At 61.1% G+C, this 27,643-nt stretch overlaps 2 protein-coding genes across 2 annotated transcripts in view; both read right to left on the reverse strand.

Moving 5' to 3' along the window:
• FBH1 (F-box DNA helicase 1) overlaps positions 1-27,643 on the reverse strand; it is a gene marked incomplete at its 5' end in the record, with an annotated part of 140,679 nt that overhangs the window by 111,385 nt on the left and 1,651 nt on the right. The gene's annotated exons all lie outside the window — the stretch shown is intronic.
• On the reverse strand, positions 962-25,042 carry LOC136290047 (DNA-directed RNA polymerase II subunit RPB1-like). The gene is made up of 4 exons (XM_066184490.1): positions 25,016-25,042; positions 23,103-23,959; positions 4,463-4,882; positions 962-995 (listed from the first exon to the last, which is right to left on the reverse strand). The coding sequence occupies exons 1-4, from the start codon at positions 25,040-25,042 to the stop codon at positions 962-964; spliced, it is 1,338 nt and encodes a 445-aa protein (XP_066040587.1).

A 27,643-nucleotide genomic window follows, 5' to 3' on the forward strand; every position in this document is an offset into this window, starting at 1 on the left:
TCCAATCCCGCTCCCGATCCTGTTCCCAATCCTGTTCCAGTTCCCCATCCCATTCCTGATCCCATTCCCGCTCCCGTTCCCAATCCCATTTCCTGTCACATTCCTGATCCCATTCCTGTTCCCAATCCTGTTCCCCATCCCACTGCAGTTCCCCATCCCGTTCCCTATCCCATTGCCATTCCCCATATCATTCCCATTCCCCATCTCATTCCCCATCCCGATCCCATTCCCCAGCCTGATCCCATTCCCCATCCCATTGCAATTCCCCATCCTATTCTCCATCCCATTCCCCGTCACATTCCTGATCCCATTCCCAATCCCGTTCCTATTCCCCATCCTGTTTCCCATCTCAATCCCATTCCCCATCCCATTCCCCATCCCTGATCCTGTCCCCATTCCCAATCCCATTCCTGATCCCATTCCCAATCCCATTCCCCATCCCATTCCCACCCTCCCATCCCTGATCCCATTCCCCATCCCCAATCCTGATCCCATTCCCGTTTCCCTCCCTCCCGCTGGGATTTGTCCCCAGCAATCCCAGTATCGCCCGTGGGGCCGCTGGAGCTGTCCCGCCTCCCGGGAGAATTCCCGGAATCCCGGAATTCAGGGACAGGCCATCCTCCAGAGCCCGGCGCCTCCTCGGCTGCCCCGCAGGAAATCCGGGAACTTTCCTCTCCACGAGGTGAAAAAATCCCAAAAAAACCCCCGGGATCCGAACCAGGCCAAAGGACAAACCCCTGAGGTGACAACGGTGACACAGGAACAGGAGGAGGGGACACAAATCCCTGGGAATGCCGGGGAGCTGTCCCAGGGATGGACACGTCCCTCTGTCCCCTCTGTCCTGTGTCCCCTGCGTCCCTCTGTCCCCAGGGATGGCTCCGGTGACAAAGCAGGGACAGCTGTGGGGCAGGAGGGAGGGTGGCACCGGTGGCACTGGGGGGCACAGCCGTGGGTGGCTTTGTCACACGCCCGAGCTCCTGCGGTGCCACCAGGCCCTGCACACGTGGGGACACGGGAGGGGACGGGGACACACACGGGGACACGCAGGGGGGACAGGGACACGTGGGGACATGGTGCAGGGGGTGGGGACACACATGGGGACAGGGTGGAGGGGACGGGGACACACATGGGGACACTGCGGAGGGACAGGGGACACACATGGGGACAGGGTGGAGGGGACGGGGACACACATGGGGACACTGCGGAGGGACAGGGGACACACATGGGGACACGCAGGGGGGACAGGGACACGTGGGGACATGGTGCAGGGGGTGGGGACACACATGGGGACAGGGTGGAGGGGACGGGGACACCCATGGGGACACGCAGGGGGGACAGGGGACACACATGGGGACATGAAGAGGGGATGGGGACACGGTGGAGGGGATGGGGACACACATGGGGACAGGGTGGAGGGGACGGGGACACACACGGGGACACGCAGGGGGGACAGGGACACGTGGGGACATGGTGCAGGGGGTGGGGACACACATGGGGACAGGGTGGAGGGGACGGGGACACACACAGGGACACGAAGAGAGGATGGGGACACAGTGGAGGGGATGAGGACACCCATGGGGACATGGGGAGTGACAGGGACACACGGGGGAGGGGGCGGGGCGGGGGGGGACAGGAAAAGGGAACGGGGACATCCGGGAGGGACAGGAAAAGGGAGGACGGGGCCATCTGGAGGGGACAGGAAAAGGGGGGATGGGGACACAGGTGGCAGGGTCTGGTGACACCTAAGGGACAGGAAAAGGGGGGATGGGGACATCCGGGGGACAGGGCAAGGGGATGGGGACAGCTGGAGGGGTCTGGGGACACCCAGGGGACATGGGGAGGGGACACCCAGGGTCGGCACCTTCCATGCCAAGGGTGGCAGCGCTGTGACGTGGCCCTGTGCCCGGCGGGAGCTGTGCCTTTGTCCCCTTTGTCCCCTTGTCCCCGCCCTGCTCCGGCACTGCCCGCTGGTGTCCCCGGCCACGCCTGGCCGGGGCAGTGCGACAGCCGGGGCACCGCCTGTCCCTTTGTCCCTGTGTCCCTCTGTCCCAGTGTCCCTTTGTCCCCGTGTCCCTCTGTCCCAGTGTCCCTGTGTCTGTCCCGCGTCCCTCTGTCCCCGTGTCCCCCTGTTCCTGTGTCCCTCTGTCCCCGTGTCCCTCTGTCCCAGTGTCCCCGTGTCTGTCCCGTGTCCCTCTGTCCCAGTGTCCCCGTGTCCCAGTGTCCCTCTGTCCCAGTGTCCCCGTGTCTGTCCCGTGTCCCTCTGTCCCAGTGTCCCCGTGTCTGTCCCGTGTCCCTCTGGCCCAGTGTCCCCGTGTCTGTCCCGTGTCCCAGTGTCCCTCTGTCCCAGTGTCCCCGTGTCCCCGTGTCCCTCTGGCCCAGTGTCCCCGTGTCTGTCCCGTGTCCCTCTGGCCCCGTGTCCCTCTGGCCCAGTGTCCCCCTGTCCCCGTGTCCCTCTGGCCCAGTGTCCCCGTGTCTGTCCCGTGTCTGTCCCGTGTCGCCGTGTCCGGCCCGCGCTGCCGCTGTGTCGCCGTGCCGGCTTGTCCCCGCCCCGGTCCCGCAGGAAGGGACAATCCCGGTCCCGCCAAGGTGTTTCCTGCGCTGCCGATCCAGGGCCGGGCCGCGCCTCCGGGGCTGGCCTGACCCCACAGCCGGGCCTGACCCCACAGCCGGGCCTGACCCCACAGCCGCCCCACAGCTGGGGCTGACCCCACAGCCGCCCCACAGCTGGACATTCACCCCACAGCCGCCCCACAGCTGGGGCTGACCCCACAGCCGCCCCACAGCTGGGCATTCACCCCACAGCCGCCCCACAGCTGGGGCTGACCCCACAGCCGCCCCACAGCTGGACATTCACCCCACAGCCGGGGCTGACCCCACAGCCGGGCCTGACCCCACAGCCGCCCCACAGCTGGGGCTGACCCCACAGCCGCCCCACAGCTGGGCATTCACCCCACAGCTGGGCATTCACCCCACAGCCGCCCCACAGCTGGACATTCACCCCACAGCCGCCCCACAGCCGGGGCTGACCCCACAGCCGGGTGACCCCACAGCTGGACATTCACCCCACAGCCGGGGCTGACCCCACAGCTGGGCATTCACCCCACAGCCGGGGCTGACCCCACAGCTGGGCATTCACCCCACAGCCGCCCCACAGCTGGACATTCACCCCACAGCTGGGCATTCACCCCACAGCCGCCCCACAGCTGGACATTCACCCCACAGCTGGGCATTCACCCCACAGCCGCCCCACAGCTGGACATTCACCCCACAGCTGGGCATTCACCCCACAGCCGGGGCTGACCCCACAGCTGGGCATTCACCCCACAGCCGCCCCACAGCTGGACATTCACCCCACAGCTGGGCATTCACCCCACAGCCGCCCCACAGCTGGACATTCACCCCACAGCCGGGGCTGACCCCACAGCCGCCCCACAGCTGGACATTCACCCCACAGCCGGGGCTGACCCCACAGCTGGGCATTCACCCCACAGCCGGGCCTGACCCCACAGCTGGGCATTCACCCCACAGCCGCCCCACAGCCGGGGCTGACCCCACAGCCGGGGCTGACCCCACAGCCGCCCCACAGCTGGACATTCACCCCACAGCCGCCCCACAGCTGGGGCTGACCCCAAAGCTGGGGCTGACCCCACAGCTGGCCCCACAGCTGGGGCTGACCCAACTGAAGTCCCACAGCTGCGGCTGACCCCACAGCTGGGGCTGACCCCAAAGCTTGGGCTCACCCCACTGAAGTCCCAAAGCTGGGCAGTGACCCCAAATCTGGGGCTGACCCCACAGCTGGGGCTCACCCCAGAGCTGGCACTGACCCCAAATGTGGGTCTGAGCCCAGAGCTGGCACTGACCCCAAAGCTGGGCACTGACCCCACTGACCCCAGAGCTGGCACTGACCCCAAAGCTGGGCACTGACCCCAAAGCTGGGCACTGACCCCACTGACCCCAAATCTTGGCACTGACCCCAAAGTTGGGCACTGACCCCACTGACCCCAGAGCTGGCACTGACCCCAAAGTTGGACGCGCCACAACCCGTCTGTCACCCGCAGTCCCCTGTGCCCCCCGTGCCCTGTCCCCATGGGTCGCCCGGGCTGTCCCCACTGTTCCCTCGGGCTGTCCCCTATGGGTGTCCCGGGCTGTCCCTGTGGGTGTCCCCGCCGTCCCCCGGGCTGTCCCCGCCGGTGTCCCCGCTGTCCCCGCCGGTGTCCCCGCCGTCCCCCGGGCTGTCCCCGCTGTCCCCCGGGCTGTCCCCGCCGGTGTCCCCGCTGTCCCCCGGGCTGTCCCCGCTGTCCCCCGGGCTGTCCCCGCGGGCCGGGCAGGTCGCAGCCCGCCGGGGGCGGTGGCCGGCGGGGCCGGGTGTCCCTTGTCCCTTCCTGGCAGGAAAGGGGCCGAGCTGCGCCGCCGGGGCCGGGAGTTTCCTGCGGGATCCGCTCCCGCGGCGCCAGCAGCGCACCGGGACCTCCGGAGCGGCGACACCGGGACCGGCACCGAAACCAGGACCGGCACCGCCACTGGAACAGGTACCGGCACCGGGACAGGCACCGCCACCAGGACAGGCACCAACACCGGGACCGGCACCGACACCGGGCCGGGCACCGACACCGGGACCGGCACCAACACCGGGACCGGCACCGACACCGGGCCGGGCACCAACACCGGGACCGGCACCGAAACCGGGACCAGCACCGACACCGGGACCGGCACCGGGACCGGGACCGGCGGAGCGGCGACACCGGGTCCGGCACCAACACCGGGTCCGGCACCGACACCGGGACCAGCACCGACACCGGGACCGGCACCGACACCGGGACCGGCACCGAAACCGGGACCGGCACCGACACCGGGACCGGGACAGGCACCGACACCGGGACAGGTACCGACACCGGGTCGGTCCAAACGGGGGTTCCGGCCTCTCCCTGAGCTCCCCACCGGGGTTATGGGGTCGGGAGCAGCACCGGAGGGGACGGAGCGGTGCCGGTACCGGTCGGGTCAGCCCCGCGGGGTTCGGGGCTCGCCGAACCGTCCCCGTTGCGTGGGTGGGCGGCGAATCCCCTCGGACGGCGGCGTGGGGAACACCCGGAGCTCTCAACAGCATCACCTCGGGCTGTGGGGCGGAGAGAGGGAAGAGAAAAAAAAACCCAACCCAAAACCCCCAAACCAACCCGGCGCACGAGGAAACCGCCGAAGTTTTTTTTTATTTATTTTTTTTATTTTTTATTTTTTATTTCTTCTCCCCCCCCCCCGCCGCTCCGTCCTCCCGCCCCTTTTCCCCCGTTGCCATGCCAACTCCTCCTAAAAAACCGAAGCCAGCCCCGCTCGCTCGCTCGGCGGCGGCGGGGGCCGAGCTGGCGGGCGGGGGATCCGCCGTACGAGCCGCGCTCCTTCCTCCCCTCCTTCCCTTCCCCTTGCCGGCCCCGCCGCCGCCGCCGCCGCCGCCCCCGCCGCCCGTTCCGCCACCGGCGGCCGCCGCGATGATGGCTCGGGCCGCCCGCAGCCCGGCAGGTAACGCCACCAGGAGGAGGAGGAGGAGGAGGAGGAGGAGGAGGAGGAGGAGGAGGAGGAGGAAGCAGCAGCGCGTGGGATGCTGCGGGCTGAGGAGGAGGAGGATGATGATGATGATGATGGTGTGGCGGGGGCAGCAGCCAGCACGCCGTGGGTGGCTCCAAGGAGCTGGCGGGCGGGGAGGGGGGGTGGGGGGATGAGGCCGAAGCTCGGGATTCCAGCTGGGAATTCCAGCCCGGCGTGGGATGCGCGGAGCTGGGGGAGGAACGGGGGCGTTGTTGCTGCGGTTGGTGCCCCCCCCCCCTCCCTCCCCTCCTCCCCCCCGACAGCCCGAGCCGCGGGTTTGGGGAGGGATCATTTTCCCAAAAATCCGAGCCCCACAGCGGGCGGGGGGTGCGGCTGGAGCAGATTTGGGGGGGTGTCGAGTCCAGGCCTGGTGTTGGTTTTGTGATTCGGGCGGAACTGAGTGGATTTCCCCTCCAAATGTTGATTTTTTTTGGGGGGAGAGGGGGGGTGTGTGGGAAGTCGAGTTCTGTCCGGCCAGGCTGGGACGGGGCAGGAGCTGTTCCCTGCGCTCAGGGCGGGTGGGGTGTGCTGGACATCCCGGATTTCTGGGATTCATTGTGGGATTTGTGCTCCTTTCCGGGCCTCAGCTGATAAATCTCCCCCCACACCCCTCGATGTCTCCGGCAGCCGCTGGAAAAAGTGAATTTTTGTCCTCTCCCCTGCTCTCCCCCAAGCCGGGTTTGGGAAAAGACATTCCCGAGCTGAGCAGCTGCAAATCCCCTCTGCAGTTCCCCACCCCGGACAAACTTCCCTAAAAAAAAAAACCAAAACCCAAAAAACCCCCCCAAACTTCTGTCCCGCAGGAGTGACCCCCCGAAATTCCCGAAATTCCCAAAATTCCTGCCGGGAGCCGCTCTTACATAACCCGCGGGGCTCCTCGTGCTCCGCGCACCTGCGGAGGTTAAAGGAGCACCAAAAAAAAAAACCCCCAAAAAACAAAACAAACCAAAAAAACCCGCCGAGGAGGGAGTTTTTATTCCCGGAAAATGATCCTGGAATGGTTTGGATAGAAGGGAGTTCAGAGCTCCAGGGGCAGGGACGATTTTGATCCTCCCAACCCGGCCCCGGGCAGTTCCAGGGATGGGGCGTCGCTGTTAATTTGGAATTTTTTTTTTTTGGGGGGGGGGGGGATTTTTTTTGTTGTTGTTGTTGTCCGTGAACCCTCAATATCCCCGAACGATGGAGAATTCCCGAATATTCTTAATATTTCGGGAATTTTGCCCGCGAGCCGTTGCGGGCCGAGGCGGTGCTGGGCTGTTCGCTCGTGCTTTGGGCAGGGCAGGGGGATCCCAAAACCACCCCCAAAACCACCCCAAACCCGCCCCAAAAGCCGGTCCCCGAGCTCCGGCAGAGCCCGGCGCTGCCCGAGGTTCTGCCCAGATTTCCAAGCCCCGAAAAAATTCCCAGCGCTGCTTCCCTCCCCCGCGCGGCACCACGTGCGGGCGGCCGGGCACGTGTGGAGGGCGGGGAGGGGACACGGGGCGGGGGAGGGCACGGCCGGGGGGAGCCGGCAGCGTTTTCCCTCTTCCCGAATTCCAGGGATCCGGCCCGGGCTCCTTTCCCCTCTCCTGAATTCCAGGGATCCTTTCCCATCTTCCCGAATTCCAGGGATCCGGCCCGGGCTCCTTTCCCTCTCCTGAATTCCAGGGATCCAGCCCGGGCTCCTTTTCCCTCTCCTGAATTCCAGGGATCCAGCCCGGGCTCCTTTTCCCTCCTCCCGAATTCCAGGGATCCAGCCCGGGCTCCTTTCCCTCTCCTGAATTCCAGGGATCCAGCCCAGGCTCCTTTTCCTCTCCTGAATTCCAGGGATCTGGCCCGGGCTCCTTTCCCTCTCCTGAATTCCAGGGATCCGGCCCGGGCTCCTTTTCCCTCTCCTGAATTCCAGGGATCCAGCCCGGGCTCCTTTTCCCTCTCCTGGATTCCAGGGATCCAGCCCGGGCTCCTTTTCCTCTCCTGAATTCCAGGGATCCTTTCCCATCTTCCCGAATTCCAGGGATCCAGCCCGGGCTCCTTTCCCTCTCCTGAATTCCAGGAATCCAGCCCGGGCTCCTTTTCCCTCTCCTGAATTCCAGGAATCCATCCTGGGCTCCTTTTCCCTCCTCCTGAATTCCAGGAATCCAGCCCGGGCTCCTTTCCCTCTCCTGAATTCCAGGGATCCAGCCCAGGCTCCTTTTCCCTCTCCTGAATTCCAGGGATCCAGCCCGGGCTCCTTTCCCTCTCCTGAATTCCAGGGATCCAGCCCGGGCTCCTTTTCCTCTCCTGAATTCCAGGGATCCTTTCCCATCTTCCTGAATTCCAGGGATCCAGCCTGGGCTCCTCTCCCTCTCCTGAATTCCAGGGATCCAGCCCGGGCTCCTTTCCCTCTCCTGAATTCCAGGGATCCGGCCCGGGCTCCTTTCCCTCTCCTGAATTCCAGGGATCCAGCCCGGGCTCCTTTTCCAGCTCCTGAATTCCAGGGATCCAGCCCGGGCTCCTTTTCCCTCTCCTGAATTCCAGGGATCCAGCCCGGGCTCCTTTTCCCTCTCCTGAATTCCAGGGATCCAGCCCGGGCTCCTTTCCCTCTCCTGAATTCCAGGGATCCAGCCCGGGCTCCTTTTCCCTCTCCTGAATTCCAGGGATCCAGCCCGGGCTCCTTTTCCTCTCCTGAATTCCTGGGATCCGGCCCGGGCTCCTTTTCCCTCCTCCTGAATTCCAGGGATCCAGCCCGGGCTCCTTTCCCTCTCCTGAATTCCAGGGATCCAGCCCGGGCTCCTTTTCCTCTCCTGAATTCCAGGGATCCTTTCCCAACTTCACGAATTCCAGGGATCCAGCCTGGGCTCCTTTCCCTCTCCTGAATTCCAGGGATCCTTTTCCATCTTCTTGAATTCCAGGGATCCAGCCCGGGCTCCTTTTCTGTCTTCCCAAATTCCAGGGATCCTTTCCTCCTGAATTCCAGGGATCCATCCTGGGCTCCTTTTCCCACCTCTCAGCCTTCCCAGGGCCATCCCTGGAATTCGGGAAGAGGGAAAAGCAGCCCGGGCTGGATCCCTGAAATTCAGGAAGGATTCCCCTTCCCCTCTCCCAGTGTTCCCAGGATCAGCCTGGCTTCCCTTTCTCCTTTCTTCCCATGATCCAGAGGATCAGCTCGGGCTCTTCCCATGATCCAGAGGATCAGCCCGGGCTCTTCCCATGTTCCAGGGGATCAGCCTGGGCTCTTCCCATGATCCAGGGGATCAGCCCAGGCCCTTCCCATGATCCAGGGGATCAGCCCAGGCTCTTCCCATGATCCAGAGGATCAGCTCGGGCTCTTCCCACGATCCAGGGGATCAGCTCGGGCTCTTCCCATGATCCAGAGGATCAGCCCGGGCTCTTCCCATGATCCAGAGGATCAGCCCGGGCTCTTCCCACGATCCAGAGGATCAGCCTGGGCTCTTCCCATTATCCAGAGGATCAGCTCGGGCTCTTCCCATGATCCAGGGGATCAGCCTGGGCTCTTCCCATGATCCAGAGGATCAGCTCGGGCTCTTCCCATGATCCAGGGGATCAGCCCGGGCTCTTCCCACGATCCAGAGGATCAGCTCGGGCTCTTCCCACGATCCAGAGGATCAGCTCGGGCTCTTCCCATTATCCAGAGGATCAGCTCGGGCTCTTCCCATGATCCAGAGGATCAGCCCGGGCTCTTCCCACGATCCAGAGGATCAGCCTGGGCTCTTCCCATTATCCAGAGGATCAGCTCGGGCTCTTCCCATTATCCAGAGGATCAGCCCGGGCTCTTCCCATGATCCAGGGGATCAGCCCGGGCTCTTCCCATGATCCAGAGGATCAGCCCGGGCTCTTCCCATTATCCAGAGGATCAGCCTGGGCTCTTCCCATGATCCAGAGGATCAGCCCGGGCTCTTCCCATGATCCAGAGGAGCAGCCCGGGCTCTCCCAGTGTTCCAGGGAACCCATTCCAGGTTCTCCTTTCCCTCTCCCGGTGTTCCCAGGGAACAGCTTGGACTCCCCCTCTCCTCTCCCAGTGTTCCAGGGAAGCAGCCTGGGCTCTTCCCATGTTCCCTGGAGCATCCCGGCTTCTCCTTTCCCTCTCCCAGTGTTCCCAGGGAACAGCTTGAGCTCCCCATGGTGTTCCAGGGAAGCGTCCTGGCCTTTCCCAGTGTTCCAAGGATGCAGCCTGGGCTCCTTTTCCCATCTCCGGGATTCCAGGGAAGCAGCCCAGCCTTCCCTTTCTCAATATTCCGGAGGGGAATTCTGTTCTCCCTTTCCCCTCTCCTGGTATTCCAGAGGGGAATTCTGTTCTCCTTTCCCCTCTCCCGATATTCCAGAGGGGAATTCTGTTCTCCTTTCCCCTCTCCCGCTGGGATGTGATTTGGGGCGGAATTTAAGAGCCGGGACAGGGATTTGTTTGTGGGGATTTGCGGATGTGCCGGCGGGGCCGCTCCTGGATTTTCCCGGGAAAAGGCGTGGATGGAGCTTCGTGGGAGACGAGGAATTGGGATGGGCAGAGGCAGGGGACAGGGAAGCGCGGCTCCTCCTCTTCCCTGAAATTCCCTGAATCCTTTGAATCCCCGAATTCCCTGAACTCCTGAGTCCCTGAATCACCGAATCCCCTGAATCCCCTAAATTCCTGAATTCCTTGAACCCTCTGAATCCCCTGAATTCCCCGACTCCCCTAAATTCCCCGAATCCCTAAATTCCTGAATCTCCCAGATTCCCTGAATCCCCGAATCCCCTAAATTCCTGAATCACCCGAATTCCCCTAATCCCCTGAACCCCTGAATCCCGGAATCCCCCTGAATCCCCCGAATTCCCCAAATCCCCTGAACCCCCCAAATCCCTGAATTCCCCTGAATCCTTGAACCCCTGAATCCCCCAAATCCCTGAATTCCCCAAATCCCCTGAATCCCCCAAATCCCTGAATCCCCCAAATCCCTGAATTCCCCTGAATCCCCCAAATCTCCTGAATCCCCCAAATCCCTGATTTCCCCGAATTCCCCCGAATCCCCTGAATTCCCCGACTCCCTGAATCCCCTGAATCCCCTGAACCCCCCCAATCCCTGAATTCCCTGAATCCCCTGAACCCCTCAAATCCCCGAATTCCCCAAATCCCCTGAACCCCCAAATCCCTGAATCCCCTGAATCCCCCAAATCCCTGAATTCCCTGAATTCCCCAAATCCCCTGAACCCCCAAATCCCTGAATCCCCTGAATCCCCCAAATCCCTGAATTCCCTGAATTCCCCAAATCCCCTGAACCCCCAAATCCCTGAATCCCCTGAATCCCCCAAATCCCTGAACCCCCAAATCCCTGAATTCCCTGAATTCCCCAAATCCCCTGAATCCCCCAAATCCCTGAATCCCCTGAATCCCCCAAATCCCTGAACCCCCAAATCCCTGAATTCCCTGAATTCCCCTGAATCCCCTGAACCCCCCAATCCCTGAATTCCCTGAATTCCCCTGAATCCCCTGAACCCCCAATCGCTGAATTCCCTGAATCCCCTGAACCTCCTGAACCCCCCAATCCCTGAATTCCCTGAATCCCCTGCATCCCCTGAACCCCCCAAATCCCCGAATTCCCCAAATCCCCTGAACCCCCAAATCCCTGAATCCCCCAATCCCTGAACTCCCCAAATCCCTGAATCCCCTGAACTCCCCAGATCCCTGAACTCCCCAGATCCCTGAATCCCCAAATCCCTGAATCCCCTGAACCCCCAAATCCCTGAATCCCCAAATCCCTGAATCCCCTGAATCCCCTAAATCCCTGAATTCCCCGAATTCCCCAAATCCCCTGAATCCCCAAATCCCTGAATTCCCTGAACTCCCCAAATCCCCTGAACCCCCAAATCCCTGAACCCCCAAATCCCTGAATCCCCTGAACCCCCAAATCCCTGAATTCCCTGAATTCCCCAAATCCCCTGAACCCCCAAATCCCTGAATTCCCTGAATTCCCCAAATCCCTGAACCCCCAATCCCGTGGGAGCCGGGCGGCGGGCGGCGGGTCGCCTCCCGTCCCTGCCCCGTGCCCGGCCGGGATTCGCTGCTCCGGCTTTTCCCGCGGCTCCGGCACCGCCAGGAGCTGTGGGATGCCGTGGGGAGCCGTGGGTGGAATTCTCCGAATTCCCCGAATCCCTGAAATCCGGGAATCTGCGAATGCCCTGAAACCGCTGACTCCCCTGAATTCCCCGAATTCCCTGAATCCCCAAATCCCTGAACCCCTGACTCCTCAAATCCCAAAATCCCTGACTCCCCAAATCCCCGAACCCTTCACTCCCCTGACTCCCCTGAATTCCTAAATTCCTGAAACCTTGAATCCCCAAATCCCTGAACCCCCGAATCCCCTGATTCCCCTGAATTCCCTGAATCCCTGAATCTCCAAATCCCTGAATCCCCTGATTCTCCTGAATTCCCTGAATTCCCTGAATTCCTGAATCCCCAAATCCCTGAACCCCTGAATCCCCTGAATTCCTAAATCCCTGAATCCCCGAATCCCTTGACTCCTCCAAATCCCCCAAATCCCCCAAATCCCTGACTCCTCTGAACCCCCGAATTTCCAAATCCCCTGAACTCCTGAATCCCTCGACTCTCCTGAGTTCCCCAAATCCCCCGAATCCTCGAATCCCTGAATCCCCTGAATCCCTGAATTCCCCAAATCCCCCGGACTCCCCGAATCCCCAAATCCCACAAATCCCCGAACCCCCCACGGATTTCCCAAATCCCCACATTCCCTGGTACCCCCGAATCCCCTGAATCCCCAAATCCCCCGAATTCCCTAAATCCCATCGATCCCCCGAATCCCCTGAATCCCCAAATCCCCCGAATTCCCTAAATCCCATCAATCCCCCGAATCCCCTGAATCCCCGAATCCCCCGAATTCCCTAAATCCCATCGATGCCCCGAATTCCCTAAATCCCATCGATGCCCCGAATTCCCTAAATCCCCGAATCCCCCGAATTCCCTAAATCCCATCGATCCCCCGAATTCCCTAAATCCCATCAATCCCCCGAATTCCCTAAATCCCATCGATGCCCCGAATTCCCTAAATCCCATCGATGCCCCGAATTCCCTAAATCCCATCGATGCCCCGAATCCCGCATTCCCGGTTTCCCGCGGCAGCTCCGAGGAGCGCACGGAGTGACTCGGCTCCATCCCACTCCCGGAGGCAGCAGCGCTGTCACCGCTGTCACCGCTGTCACCGCTGTCACCGCTGTCACCGCGACAACGGGCCCGGCTCGGGGACAGCGCGGGCGGGGGGCGGGGACACCGCCCTGGGGGGGGGACACGCGGCTCGGGTGGGGGGGACAGCGCTGGGGACAGCGGGGGACACTGTGGCAGCGGGTGGCAGCGGGTGGCAGAATGTGGCAGCGAGTGACACAGTGTGGCAGTGGGTGGCAGCGGGTGGCAGAAAGTGGCAGCGGGTGGCAGCAGGTGACAGAGAGTGGCGGCAGGTGGCGGTGGGTGGCAGTGGGTGGCAGCAGGTGGCAGCGGGTGGCAGAAAGTGGCAGCGGGTGGCAGCAGGTGACAGAGAGTGGCGGCAGGTGGCGGTGGGTGCCAGGCTTGGGGACAGTGGGTGGCACGATGTGGCAGAGGGTGGCAGCAGTGACAGAGGGTGCCGGGCCTGGTGGCAGCAGGTGACAGTGGTGGCAGCAGGTGACAGAGGGTGGCAGAATGTGGCAGTGGGTGACAGAATGTGGCAGAGGGTGGCAGTGGTGGCAGCAGGTGACAGTGGGTGGCAGCGGGTGGCACTGCATGGCAGTGGGTGCCAGGAGTGGTGGCAGTGGGTGACAGACAGTGGCGGTGGTGGCGGCAGATGGCAGCAGGTGGCGGTGGCGGCCGTGGGTGGCAGAAGGTGGCAGTGGGTGGCGGTGGTGGCAGCAGGTGACAGCGTGGCAGAATGTGGCAGCCGGTGACACTGGGTGGCGCTGGTGGCAGTGGTGACACAATGTGGCCCTGAGTGGCAGAACGTGGCAGCAAGTGTCGGTGGCGGCCGTGGGTGGCAGAATGTGGCAGTGGGTGACAGTGGGTGGCAGTGGGTGACAGTGGGTGACAGACAGTGGCAGTAGGGGCAGCAGGTGACAGGGTGGCAGTGGGTGCCAGGCCTGGTGCCAGCAGTGACATCAGGTGACCCCGTGTGGCAGTGGCGGTGGCACCAGGTGACCCTATGTGGCAGTGGCGGTGGTGGCAGTGGTGGCAGCAGGTGACCCCGTGTGGCAGTGGCGGTGGTGGCAGTGGCACCAGGTGACACCGTGTGGCAGTGGCGGTGGCAGTGGTGGCAGCAGGTGACCCCGTGTGGCAGTGGCGGTGGTGGCAGTGGCAGCAGGTGACACCGTGTGGCAGTGGCGGTGGTGGCAGTGGCAGCAGGTGACACCGTGTGGCAGTGGCGGTGGTGGCAGTGGTGGCAGCAGGTGACACCGTGTGGCAGTGGCGGTGGTGGCAGTGGCACCAGGTGACACCGTGTGGCAGTGGCGGTGGCAGTGGTGGCAGCAGGTGACCCCGTGTGGCAGTGGCGGTGGTGGCAGTGGCACCAGGTGACACCGTGTGGCAGTGGTGGTGGCAGTGGTGGCAGCAGGTGACACCGTGTGGCAGTGGTGGTGGTGGCAGCAGGTGACACCGTGTGGCAGTGGGTGGCGGTGGTGGCAGTGGCACCAGGTGACCCCGTGTGGCAGTGGCGGTGGTGGCAGTGGCAGCAGGTGACACCGTGTGGCAGTGGCGGTGGCAGTGGTGACATCAGGTGACACCGTGTGGCAGTGGCGGTGGTGGCAGTGGCACCAGGTGACCCCGTGTGGCAGTGGCGGTGGTGGCAGTGGTGGCACCAGGTGACCCCGTGTGGCAGTGGCGGTGGTGGCAGTGGTGACATCAGGTGACACCGTGTGGCAGTGGCGGTGGTGGCAGTGGCACCAGGTGACACCGTGTGGCAGTGGCGGTGGCAGTGGTGGCACCAGGTGACCCCGTGTGGCAGTGGCGGTGGCAGTGGTGGCACCAGGTGACACCGTGTGGCAGTGGCGGTGGTGGCAGTGGTGACATCAGGTGACACCGTGTGGCAGTGGCGGTGGCAGTGGTGGCACCAGGTGACACCGTGTGGCAGTGGCGGTGGTGGCAGTGGTGGCACCAGGTGACCCCGTGTGGCAGTGGCGGTGGTGGCAGTGACATCAGGTGACCCCGTGTGGCAGTGGCGGTGGTGACAGTGGTGGCACCAGGTGACACCGTGTGGCAGTGGTGGTGGCAGTGGCAGCAGGTGACCCCGTGTGGCAGTGGCGGTGGTGGCAGTGGCACCAGGTGACCCCGTGTGGCAGTGGCGGTGGTGGCAGTGGCACCAGGTGACCTCGTGTGGCAGTGGCAGTGGTGGCAGTGGTGACATCAGGTGACACCGTGTGGCAGTGGCGCTGGTGGCAGTGGTGACACCAGGTGACACCGTGTGGCAGTGGCGCTGGTGGCGGCGCTGTCCCCGCTGTCCCGGTAACCTGAGCTGGAGCCGCTTCTGCGCTCATCAAATATTGACAGCCCCGGGCGGGGACAGCGGGGACAGCGGGGACAGCGGGACAGCGGGACAGCGGGGACAGCGGGGACAGCGGGGACAGCGGGGACAGTGGGGACAGCGGGGACAGCGGGGACAGCGGGGACAGTGGGGACAGCGGGGACAGCGGGACAGCGGGGACAGCCTGGCCTGGGGACAGCGGGGACAGCGGGGACAGTGGGGACACCAGCGGTGGCTCTGGGTGGGCTCGGTGACCCCGGGGGTGGCCCCGGCAGGGTTTGGTGACCCCGGGGGTGGCCCCGGCAGGGTTTGGTGACACTGGAGGTGGCCCCGGCAGGGTTCGGTGACACTGGAGGTGGCCCCGGCAGGGTTTGGTGACACTGGGGTGGCCCCGGCAGGGTTCGGTGACACTGGAGGTGGCCCCGGCAGGGTTCGGTGGCCCCGGCAGGGTTTGGTGACAGGGGGGTGGCCCCGGCAGGGTTCGGTGACCCCGGGGGTGGCCCCGGCAGGGTTTGGTGACACTGGAGGTGGCCCCGGCAGGGTTTGGTGACACTGGAGGTGGCCCCGGCAGGGTTTGGTGACCCCGGGGGTGGCCCCGGCAGGGTTCGGTGACACTGGAGGTGGCCCCGGCAGGGTTCGGTGACCCCGGCAGGGTTCGGTGACACTGGAGGTGGCCCTGGCAGGGTTCGGTGACACGGGGGTGGCCCCGGCAGGGTTCGGTGACCCCGGGGGTGGCCCCGGCAGGGTTTGGTGACAGGGGGGTGGCCCCGGCAGGGTTCGGTGACACGGGGGTGGCCCGGCTGTGGCCTGGGGACAATCAGGGACACGCTGCGGTGGCACCCGCCAAGGTCCCCAGAGCGCGGCTGGGGTCAGGGCCCGGCGTGGGAGGGGACGGCGCCTGGGGGTGCCCAAACCCAGAGCCCCGGAAACCCGGAACCCGTCGAATCCCGGAATCCCAAATCCCAGGATCCCAAATCCCTGAATCCCAGGATCCCAAATCCCTGAATCCCCAAATCCCAGAAACTCAGAATACAAAATCCCGTATTCCCATAACCCCAGAATCCCAAATCCTGGAATCTCAGATCCCAGAACTCCAGAACCCCAGAACCCAAAATCCTGGAACCCCAGAATCCCAAATCCCAGAATCCCAAGTCCCAGGATCCCAAATCCCAGACCCCAGAACCCGACAATCCCTCAATCTCAGAACACACCACCTCACATTCTCACAAGACAGAATCCCAGGATCCCAGAATCCAAAATCCCAGAATCCCAAATTCCAGAACCCCACGATCCAAAATCCCGGATCCCAGAACCCCCAGAATCCCAGAACAAAAAATCCCAGAATCCCAAACCCCAGAATCCCCAAAATCCCAGGATCCAAAATCCCAGAATCCCCAAATCCCACAATCCCAGAATAGAAAATCCCATATTCCCGTAACCCCAGAATCCCAAATCCCAGAACTCCAGAGTCTCCAAACCCCAGAACCCCAGAATCCCAAATCCCGGAATCTCAGAACCCCAAAATCCCAAATCCCTAAAATCCCAAATCCCGGAATCTCAGATCCCAGAACCCCAGAACCCCAAAATCCCAAACCCTAAAATCCCAAATCCCGGAATCTCAGATCCCAGAACCCCAGAACCCCAAAATCCCAAACCCCTAAAATCCCCAATCCCGGAATCTCAGATCCCAGAACCCCAGAATCCCAAAATCCCAAACCCTAAAATCCCAAATCCCGGAATCTCAGAACCCCAAAATCCCGGAACCCCAGAATCCCAAATCCTGGAATCTCAGAACCCCAAAATCCCAAATCCCTAAAATCCCAAATCCCGGAATCTCAGATCCCAGAACCCCAGAATCCCAAAATCCCCAAACCCTAAAATCCCAAATCCCGGAATCTCAGATCCCAGAATCCCACAATCCCGAAGGCCAGAATTCCATAATCCAGGATCCCACAATCCCGGAATTATTTCGATTGGAAAACCCCCCCCCCCCAAGTCCCCCAGACTGTGCCCTGCCCCCAGCCCAGATCCCCTGGGACACCTCCAGGGACGGGAACTCCCCAAAATTCCCTGGGAATCCCATCCCAAATCCCAGCGGAATTTCCAGGAAAAAACCAACCCCCAGGAATCCCGACAGGTTTGGAGTCGGGAATTTGGGTTCGGTGCCTAAAAACCCCAAAAAAACCCCCAAAAAACTTGACTTTGGGGGGTCAGGGCCGGCAGCCGCATCCCTCGGGAAGGGCCATTCCCAAAAAACATTCCCGGGGGTTTTTTTCGGGAATGATTTCAGTTTCCAGGCTCTGCTTTTTTTTTTTTTTTTAATTTTTTTTTTCGGGAAGAATTGCCGGAAACGGTTCCATTGTTCCCGGGCCCAGCAGGAAACGCGGGCCCTGCCCGCGCCCTTGGAATGCGCGTTCCCTTTGGAATGTTCCCCTTGGAATGAATATTCCCCTTGGAATATTTCCCTTGGGAATGAGTATTTCCCCCTTGGAATGAATGTTCCCCTTCGGAATGTTTTCCTTGGAATGAACATTCCCCTTGGAATATTTCCCTTTGGAATATTTCCCCCTCGGAATGAATATTTTCCATGGAAGGAATATTTCCCTTTGGAATGTTCCCCCTTGGAATGAATAGTTCCCTTGGAATATTTCCCCTTGGAATATTTCCCTTTGGAATTAATATTTTCCATGGAATATTCCCCCTTGGAATGTTCCCTTTGGAATTAATATTTCCCTTTGGAATATTCTCCCTTGGAATGAATATTCCCTTTGGAATGTTCCCTTTGGAATGAATATTTCCCCTTTGGAATGAATATTTCCTTTGGAATGTTTCCCTTTGAAACATTCCCTTCAAATATTTCCTTTGGAATATTTCCCTTGGAATATTTCCCTTTGGAGTGAATGTTTCCCCTTGGAATAGTTCCCTTTGGAGGATTCCCCCTGGAATATCCCCCTCGGAAGGAATATTTCCCTTTGGACTATTCCCTTGGGACTCTTTGGGAATGTCAGGACTGGGATGGGAACAAGAATTCCAGGAATCTTTGGGAATGCGAGGGTTGGGACGGGAACGGAGAGCGGGAAAATCCCTCCCGGCTCCGGGGGTGACCTCCAGGGCCGCCTCCCCCTCTGGAATGTCGGGATCCAGGCGGGAATTCCCGCCGGCCAGGGAAGCGTCTCCTCTCCTTTCCCCGCCTCATCCCACGGGATTTTCCCGCCTCCCATCCCTCATTTAGCAAATCCCGAGGCAAATCCCGCTTTTCCTCACGTTTGATTCCCTGGGTATCCCCGGGAATTCCCAGCCTTTTCTGTAGGTCCTACACAAACCCCCCCCCCCCAAAAAAAAAAACCCCCAAATTCCCAAAAAAAAAAAGCGTCGACGGCGGCGGCGGCTCCGACCCCTCGGGAATTTCTCCAGGTGCAGGAAAAGGAAGGAAACCTCGGGAAAACATTCCCAGGATTCGGGCCGGGGGCTCCGGGAGTTTTAGGGAATTAAAGGGCGCCTCGGGCACGGGTTTTTTTTCCCGAGTTTTCCTGCTTTTTTCCTGCTTTTTTTCCGCCCCGGTTTTCCCCACTTTTCCCTGGGGTTTTTTTTTAAATTATTTTTCCGATTTTTTCCCGCTTTTTCCTCGATTTTTTTCCCACCTTTTCCTGCTTTTTCCCTCCGATTTTTCCTGCTTTTTCCCCCCGATTTTCCCCACTTTTCCCTTGTTTTTTCCCGATTTCCCCCACTTTTCCCTGTCTTTTCCCCCGATTTTCCCCACTTTTCCCTGTCTTTTCCCCCGATTTTCCCCACTTTTCCCTGCTTTTCTCCCCCGATTTCCCCCACTTTTCCCTGTTTTTTTTTTCCCCGATTTTCCCACTTGTTCCTGCTTTCCCCTCCCCACTTTTCCCTGCTTTTCCCTGCTCTTTTCCCCGATTTCCCCCCCGATTTTTCCTGCTTTTTTCCCCGATTTCCCCCCACTTTTCCCTGTTTTTTCCGATTTCCCCCACTTCTTCCTGCTTTAGTTCCCGATATTTCCCCACTTTTTCCTGCTTTTCTCCCCCCACTTTTCCCTGCTTTTCCCTGCTCTTTCCCCCGATTTCCCCCCCTATTTCCCCCCACTTTTCCCTGTTTTTTCCCGATTTCCCCCACTTTTCCCTGCTTTTCTCCCCCGATTTCCCCCCACTTTTCCCTGTTTTTTTTCCCCGATTTTTCCCACTTTTTCCTGCTTTCCTCCCCACTTTTCCCTGCTTTTCCCTGCTCTTTTCCCCGATCTCTCCCCCGATTTCCCCCACTTTTCCCTGTCTTTTCCCCCGATTTTCCCCACTTTTCCCTGTCTTTTCCCCCGATTTTCCCCACTTTTCCCTGTCTTTTCCCCCGATTTTCCCCACTTTTCCCTGTTTTTTTTTTTTTTCCCGATTTCCCCCCACTTTTCCCTGTCTTTTCCCCCGATTTTCCCCACTTTTCCCTGTTTTTTTCCCCGATTTCCCCACTTTTCCCTGTTTTTTTTTCCCGATTTCCCCCACTTTTCCCTGTCTTTTCCCCCGATTTTCCCCACTTTTCCCTGTTTTTTTTTTTTCCCGATTTCCCCCACTTTTCCCTGTCTTTTCCCCCGATTTTCCCCACTTTTCCCTGTTTTTTTTCCCGATTTCCCCCACTTTTCCCTGTCTTTTCCCCCGATTTCCCTCACTTTTCCCTGTCTTTTCCCCCGATTTCCCCCACTTTTCCCTGTCTTTTCCCCCGATTTTCCCCACTTTTCCCTGTTCTTTTTTTTTCCCGATTTTCCCCACTTTTCCCTGTCATTTCCCCCGATTTTTCCCACTTTTCCCTGTTTTTTCCCCCCGATTTCCCCCACTTTTCCCTGTCTTTTCCCCCGATTTCCCCCACTTTTCCCTGTCTTTTCCCCCGATTTTTCCCACTTTTCCCTGTCTTTTCCCCCGATTTCCCCCACTTTTCCCTGTCTTTTCCCCCGATTTTTCCCACTTTTCCCTGTCTTTTCCCCCGATTTCCCCCACTTTTCCCTGTCTTTTCCCCCGATTTCCCCCACTTTTCCCTGTCTTTTCCCCCGATTTTTCCCACTTTTCCCTGTCTTTTCCCCCGATTTCCCCCACTTTTCCCTGTCTTTTCCCCCGATTTCCCCCACTTTTCCCTGTCTTTTCCCCCGATTTCCCCCACTTTTCCCTGTTTTTTTTCCCGATTTCCCCCACTTTTCCCTGTCTTTCCCCCCGATTTTTCCCACTTTTCCCTGTCTTTTCCCCCGATTTCCCCCACTTTTCCCTGTCTTTTCCCCCGATTCCCCCCACTTTTCCCTGTCTTTCCCCCCGATTTTCCCCACTTTTCCCTGTTTTTTTTTCCCCCGATTTCCCCACTTTTCCCTGTCTTTCCCCCCCGATTTCCCCCACTTTTCCCTGTCTTTTCCCCCGATTTTCCCCACTTTTCCCTGTCTTTTCCCCCGATTTTCCCCACTTTTCCCTGTTTTTTTTTCCCCGATTTTCCCCCACTTTTCCCTGTCTTTTCCCCCGATTTCCCCCACTTTTCCCTGTCTTTTCCCCCCGATTTCCCCCACTTTTCCCTGTCTTTTCCCCCGATTTTTCCCACTTTTCCCTGCTTTCCCCCCCCATTCCCCCCTCCCGGGCTCCCGGCAGCAGCGGCGCTCCGAGAATTCCCAAGCCATGAATTTTTAATTCCCCAAAGGAGCAGCGGCCATTTCCCAGCTGGCCCCGGAGCGCCGCGCCGGAGGATCCCATGGAGACTCTCCCAATTCCCATTCCCGAATTTCCCGGCCTGGAGGTGCGCACCGGCCCCCGGGCACGAGGAGGAGGAGGAGGAGGAGGAAGGAAAAAGGGGGAAAACAAAAAAAATCCCGTGGGGGGGTTGGTTTTTTTTTTGGGATGAGGAGGTTGGGAATGAGCTGGGACACGGCCCGGGAGACGGGAACGGCGTGGGAGAGCGGAGGAGCACGTGGATCCGCCCTGGGAAAAGCGCTGGAGGATCCCGCTGATCCCGGGGGGGGAAAGTGGAGGATCCCCGGGGATCCTGGTGGGAAAAGTGCTGGAGGATCCCGCTGATCCCGGGGGGGGAAAAAGGTGGAGGATTCCCAGGGATCCCGGGTGGGAAAAGTGCTGGAGGATCCCGCTGATCCCGGGGCGAAAAGGTGGAGGATTCCCAGGGATCCCGGGTGGGAAAAGGTGGAGGATTCCCAGGGATCCCGGGTGGGAAAAGTGCTGGAGGATCCCGCTGATCCCGGGGGGGGAAAAGTGGACGATCCCCGGGGATCCTGGGTGGGAAAAGTGCTGGAGGATCCCGCTGATCCTGGGTGGGGAAAAGGTGGAGGATTCCCAGGGATCCCGGGTGGGAAAAGTGCTGGAGGATCCCGCTGATCCCGGGGTGGGGAAAGGTGGAGGATTCCCAAAGATCCTGGTGGGAAAAGTGCTGGAGGATCCCGCTGATCCCGGGGGGGAAAAGGTGGAGGATTCCCAGGGATCTCGGGTGGGAAAAGTGGAGGATCCCCAGGGATCCTGGTGGGAAAAGTGCTGGAGGATCCCGCTGATCCTGGGTGGGGAAAAGGTGTAGGATTCCCAGGGATCCCGGGTGGGAAAAGTGCTGGAGGATCCCGCTGATCCCGGGGGGGAAAAGGTGGAGGATTCCCAGGGATCCCGGGTGGGAAAAGTGGAGGATTCCCAGGGATCCCGGGTGGGAAAAGTGGAGGATTCCCATGGATTCAGGGTGGGATAGGAGCTGGAGGATCCCGCTGATCCAGGGTGGGAAAAGCGGAGGATTCCCATGGACTCAGGGTGGGAAAAGTGCTGGAGGATCCCACTGATCCGGGGCGGAAAAGTGCAGGAGAATCCCACTGATCTGGGGTGGGAAAAGTGCGGGATTATCCTCTGGATCTGGGGTGGGGAAAGTGGAAGATCCTGCTGATCCCGGGTGGGAAAAGAGCAGGAGGATTCCCATGGATTCAGGGTGGGAGAGGAGCTGGAGGATCCCACTGATCCGGGACGGGAAAAGTGGAAGATCCCACTGATCTGGGGTGGAATTGGTGCCGGAGGATTCCCATTGATCCAGGACGGGATTGGGGCTGGAGGATTCCCATGGATTCAGGGTGGGATAGGAGCTGGAGGATCCCGCTGATCCCGGGTGGGAAAAGTGCAGGATCCTGTTGATCCAGGATGGGATTGGGGCTGGAGGATTCCCATTGATCCAGGGTGGAATTAGTGCTGGAGGATCCCCATTAACTCCGGGTGGGAAAAGTGACGGATCCCACTGATCCAGGATAGGAAAGCTGGAGGATCCCACTGATCCAGGATGGGGAAAGCGGAGGATTCCCAGGGATCCCAGGGGGGAAAGTGGAGGATTCCCAGGGATCCAGGGTGGGAAAAGTGCTGGAGGATCCCGCTGATCCCGGGTGGGAAAAGTGGACGATCCCACTGATCTGGGGTGGGAATAGTGGAGGATCCCATTCATCCAGGGTGGGAAAAGTGCTGGAAGAAATCCAGCATGGGAAAAGGATCGGATCCCACTGATCCAGGCTTGGAAAAGTGCTGGAGAATTCCCATTGATCCGGGGTGGGAAAAGTGGAGGATTCCCAGGGATCCTGGGTGGGAAAAGTGGAGGATTCCCATGGATTCAGGGTGGGAAAAGTGGAAGATCCCGCTGATCCGGGATGTGGGAATTCCCACCTGGGCCCGGCTCCTGCATCCACCATCCCTGTCCCTGATCCCCGGGATGTTCCCGGGGCCTCCCACCGGGACAGCGCGGGATGAGGACGGGCTCCTGTGGCAGGAATTTTTCGGGATAAGGCCGGGCTCCTGTGGCAGGGATTTTTCGGGATAAGGCCGGGCTCCTGTGGCAGGGATTTTTGGGATGAGTTTGCGCGCCAGGAATTCTCAGGGCAGGGAATTTTCACTTCCTTGTGACTCCAGGACCTCCCCTGTCCCCGCCGTCCCTTTCCTGGGAATTCTCCCGTTCCCGCCCTGCTGCCGCCCATGGATGCCAGCATTCCCAGCATTCCCAGCATTCCCAGCATTCCCAGCATTCCCGACATTCCCGACATTCCCAGGAGCGCTCTGACCGTCCCCTGTGTCTGTCCCCCCGCAGGTGGATGAGGAGGGAGCGCCGTGAGCCCCGCCCGTGACTCTCCTTCCAGGTGAGGTGGTTTTCCCGCGGATCTCCGGGAATTCGGGCTGGGAATGGCCCCGGGGTGGGAGATCCGGCCGGGAAACTGCTGCGGGGGTGGGAAAAACTGGGAAAGACTGGGGAAAACTGGGAAAGGATGGGACAAACTGGGGAAGATTGCGAGAAACTGGGAGAAACTGGGAAAAAATGGGAAAAACTAGGGGAAAATGGGGAAAATTGGAAAAAAACTGGGAAAAACCAGGAAAAACTGGGGGGAAATGGGGAAGACTGGGGAAAACTGGGAAAAAATGGGGAAAATTGGAAAAAACTGGAAAAAAAACAGGAAAAAACTGGGGGGAAATGGGGAAAAACTGGGAAAAACTGGGGACAACTGGGGAAAATTGGGGAAAATTGGAAAAAAACTGGGAAAAAAACAGGAAAAAATGGGGGGAAGTGGGGAAGACTGGGGAAAACTGGGAAAGGATGGGAAAAACTGGGGAAAAATGGGGAAAATTGGAAAAAAACTGGGAAAAACCAGGAAAAACTGGGGGGAAACTGGGGAAAATCAGGAAAAACTGGGGAAAACTGGGAAAAAACGGGGGAAACCGGGGGAAAACCAGAAAAAAATGGGGAAAACTGGGAAAAACTGGGAAAATCAGCAAAAACTGGGGAAAAATGGAGAAAACTGGGAAAGGATGGAAAAAACTGGGAAAAATGGGAAGAACTGGGGAAAAATGGGGAAAAAAAAACAGGAAAAATGAGAAAACTGGGGAAAAAACTGGGGAAAACTGGGGAAAAACTGGGGAAAACCAGGAAACACTGGGGAAAACTGGGAAAAACTAGGAAAACCGGGAAAACCCAGGGAAAAAAGGGCGGGAAATGCTGGCAAGGCTCAGGTCGGTCCCAGCTCAGGTGTGGAGAGTTGAGGGAAGGAATGGGAACGGGAAGAGCTGGAAAAGGTCGGGAAAGACTGGGAAAGACTGGGAGAGGCTGGAAAGGCTCAGAGCGGTCCCGGATGTGAGCGACATTTCCCACGGGAATGGGGCTGAGCAGGAAAATCCCTCGGGAATGGGAATGGAGCATTCCAGGAAAATCCCTCGGGAATGGGAAATGGGGCTGAGCAGGAAAAATCCGGCCCCGATTCCCGGGATTTCCCCCCCGATTCCCGGGATTTCCCCCCGATTCCGGCCCCGATTCCCGGGATTTCCCCCCGATTCCCAGGATTTCCCCCCCGATTCCCGGGATTTCCCCCCCGATTCCCGGGATTTCCCCCCGATTCCGGCCCCGATTCCGGGATTTTCCCCCCTCGATTCCCGGGATTTCCCCCCTATTCCCAGGATTTCCCCCCGATTCCCGGGATTTTCCCCCCCCGATTCCCGGGATTTCCCCCCGATTCCCGGGATTTCCCCCCCTATTCCCAGGATTTCCCCCCCGATTCCCGGGATTTTCCCCCCCGATTCCCGGGATTTCCCCCCGATTCCCGGGATTTCCCCCCCCGAATCCCGGGATTTTTCCCCCCGGTTCCGGCCCCGATTCCCGGGATTTTTTCCCCCCCGATTCCCGGGATTTTTCCCCCCGATTCCCGGGATTTTTCCCCCCGATTCCCGGGATTTCCCCCCCGATTCCCGGGATTTCCCCCCGACTCCGGCCCCGATTCCCGGGATTTTTTCCCCCCGATTCCCGGGATTTCCCCCCCGATTCCCGGGATTTCCCCCCCGAATCCCGGGATTTTTCCCCCCGGTTCCGGCCCCGATTCCCGGGATTTTTCCCCCCGATTCCCGGGATTTTTCCCCCCGATTCCCGGGATTTCCCCCCGACTCCGGCCCCCGATTCCCGGCCGGTGTCCGTGGCTGGTTTTTATCCCGGGCCAGGCCGGGATTAGCGGGAATCCAGACGAGCAGATGGAGCGGGGCTGATCCCATTACCGGGCCCCCGGGCGGGCGGGGCAGCCCCCGGGATTCTCCGCCGGGATTTGGGGGTTTTTCCCCCCCCGGGATCGCTCCTGGAAAGCGCCGAATTCCCAAAAAATTCCCGGGAATAGGTGAGGGGCCGGGATGAGCTCCGTGGTTAGGGATTTTGGGCTTTTTGGGGTTTTTTGGGGGTTTTTTTTTGGGTTTTTTGAGGGTTGCGGGTGTTCCCGGCCGGGGTTGGTTTGTCCCCGAGGTGTCGCCGGTGTCACCGCCGTGTCGCCGGCGGCGGTTGGGAGCTCCCGGGATTGTCGCCGGGAATGGTCGGGATGCGGGGGGGGGGGGGGGAGGGGCGGCTGCTGGGGGACGGGAAATGTGGCGTGTGTCCCCTGTGTCCCCCTGTGTCCCCTGTGTCCCCGTTCCTGTCCCCTCTGTCCTTGTGTCCCTCCTGTCCCCCCTGTCTCTGTGGCCCTGTCCCCCCTGTCGCCTTCTTCCCTGTCCGTGTTCCCCTCTGTCCCCCGTCCCCGTCTCTGTCCCCTCTGTCCCCATGTGTCCCCGTTCCTGTCCCCTCTCTCTCTGTCCATGTGTCCCTCTGTCCCCTGTGTCCCCCGTCTCTGTCCCCTCTGTCCCTGACCCTTCTGTCCCCCCCGTCCTTCTGTTGCTGTCCCTGTCCCCTCTGTCCCCTCTGTCCCCTCTGTCCCCCTGTCCCTCTCTCTGTCCCTGTGTCCCTCCTGTCCCCTCTGTCCGCCCGTCTCTGTCCCCCTGTCACCCCATCCCTGTCCCCCCTGTCCTTGTCCCCTCTGTCCCCCGTCCCATTGTCCCCACTGTCCCTCTCTCTGTCCCCCTGTCCCCTCTGTCCCCCATGTCCCGCTGTCCCTGTCCTTGTCCCCCATCCCTGTCCCCTCTGTCGCCATCTCTCTTCCCTCCTTTTTCTGTCCCTGTCCCCTCTGTCCCCCCTGTCCCCCCTGTCCCCCTGTCCCCCTGTCCCTCTGTCCCTCTGTCCCTCTGTCCCCCTGTCCCCCTGTCCCTCTGTCCCTCTGTCCCTCTGTCCCTCTGTCCCCCTGTCCCCCTGTCCCTCTGTCCCTCTGTCCCTCTGTCCCCCCTGTCCCCCTGTCCCCCTGTCCCCCTGTCCCCCCTGTCCCCCTGTCCCTCTGGTCCCCCTGTCCCCCTGTCCCTCTGTCCCTCTGTCCCCCCTGTCCCCCTGTCCCCCCTGTCCCCCCTGTCCCTCCTGTCCCCCTGTCCCTCTGTCCCCCCTGTCCCCCCTGTCCCTCCCTGTCCCCCTCTGTCCCCCTGTCCCCCTGTCCCCCTGTCCCCTCTGTCCCCCTGTCCCGCCCCTGTCCCCCTGTCCCCCTGTCCCCCTGTCCCTCTGTCCCCCTGTCCCCCTGTCCCTCTGTCCCCCTGTCCCTCTGTCCCCCTGTCCCTCTGTCCCCCTGTCCTCCCTGTCCCCCTGTCCCCCTGTCCCCCTGTCCCCCTGTCCCTCCTGTCCCCCTGTCCTCTGTCCCCCTGTCCCCCTGTCCCCTCTGTCCCCCTGTCCCCCTGTCCCCCCTGTCCCGTCTGTCCCTCCTGTCCCCTGTCCCTCTGTCCCCCTGTCCCTCTGTCCCCCTGTCCCCCTGTCCCCTGTCCCCTGTCCCCCTGTCCCTCTGTCCCTCTGTCCCCTCTGTCCCCCTGTCCCCCTGTCCCCTCTGTCCCCCTGTCCCTCTGTCCCCCTGTCCCCCTGTCCCCCTGTCCCCCTGTCCCCCTGTCCCCCTGTCCCTCTGTCCCCCTGTCCCTCTGTCCCCCTGTCCCCCTGTCCCCCTGTCCCCCTGTCCCCTCTGTCCCCCTGTCCCCCTGTCCCTCTGTCCCACTGTCCCCCTGTCCCCTGTCCCCTCTGTCCCTCTGTCCCTCTGTCCCTCTGTCCCTCCCTGTCCCCCTGTCCCCCTGTCCCCCTGTCCCTCTGTCCCTCTGTCCCCCTGTCCCCCTGTCCCCCCTGTCCCCCCTGTCCCTCTGTCCCCCTGTCCCTCTGTCCCCCCTGTCCCCCTGTCCCTCTGTCCCCCTGTCCCTCTGTCCCCCTGTCCCCCTGTCCCCCCCTGTCCCCTCTGTCCCCTCTGTCCCCCCCTGTCCCCCCTGTCCCCCTGTCCCTCTGTCCCCCTGTCCCCCTGTCCCCCCTGTCCCTCTGTCCCTCTGTCCCCCCTGTCCCCCCTGTCCCCCTGTCCCCCCTGTCCCCCTGTCCCCCCTGTCCCCCTGTCCCCCCTGTCCCCTCTGTCCCTCTGTCCCCTCTGTCCCCTCCCCCCTGTCCCCCTGTCCCCCCTGTCCCCCCTGTCCCCCTGTCCCTCTGTCCCTCTGTCCCCCCCTGTCCCCCTGTCCCCCTGTCCCCCTGTCCCTCTGTCCCCCTGTCCCCCTGTCCCCCCTGTCCCCCTGTCCCCCTGTCCCCCTGTCCCCCTGTCCCCCTGTCCCCCCTGTCCCTCCTGTCCCTCTGTCCCCCTCTGTCCCCCTGTCCCCCTGTCCCCCTGTCCCCCTGTCCCCCTGTCCCTCTGTCCCCCTCTGTCCCTCTGGTCCCCCTGTCCCTCTGTCCCTGTCCCTCTGTCCCTCTGTCCCCCCTGTCCCCCTGTCCCCCTGTCCCTCTGTCCCTTCCTGTCC

The sequence above is a fragment of the Chamaea fasciata genome, unplaced genomic scaffold, assembly GCF_029207755.1.
Source record: "Chamaea fasciata isolate MVZ Bird 193981 ecotype frontalis unplaced genomic scaffold, bChaFas1.0.hap1 SCAF_5, whole genome shotgun sequence".
NCBI classification, from domain to species: Eukaryota; Metazoa; Chordata; class Aves; order Passeriformes; family Sylviidae; genus Chamaea; species Chamaea fasciata.

Excerpts from the sequence above, each read along its gene's own strand:
- LOC136290047 (XM_066184490.1), bottom strand. The coding sequence starts at position 25,042 with ATGGGATCAGCCCCGCTCCATCTGCTC. Across the intron at positions 23,960-25,015 it reads CAGCCCCGCTCCATCTGCTC|TTTTTCCCAGTTTTCCCCAG; the intron begins GTCTGGATTCCC and ends CGGTTTTCCTAG. Across the intron at positions 996-4,462 it reads TCGCCGCTCCGGAGGTCCCG|GGCCTGGTGGCACCGCAGGA; the intron begins GTGCGCTGCTGG and ends CCACGTGTGCAG.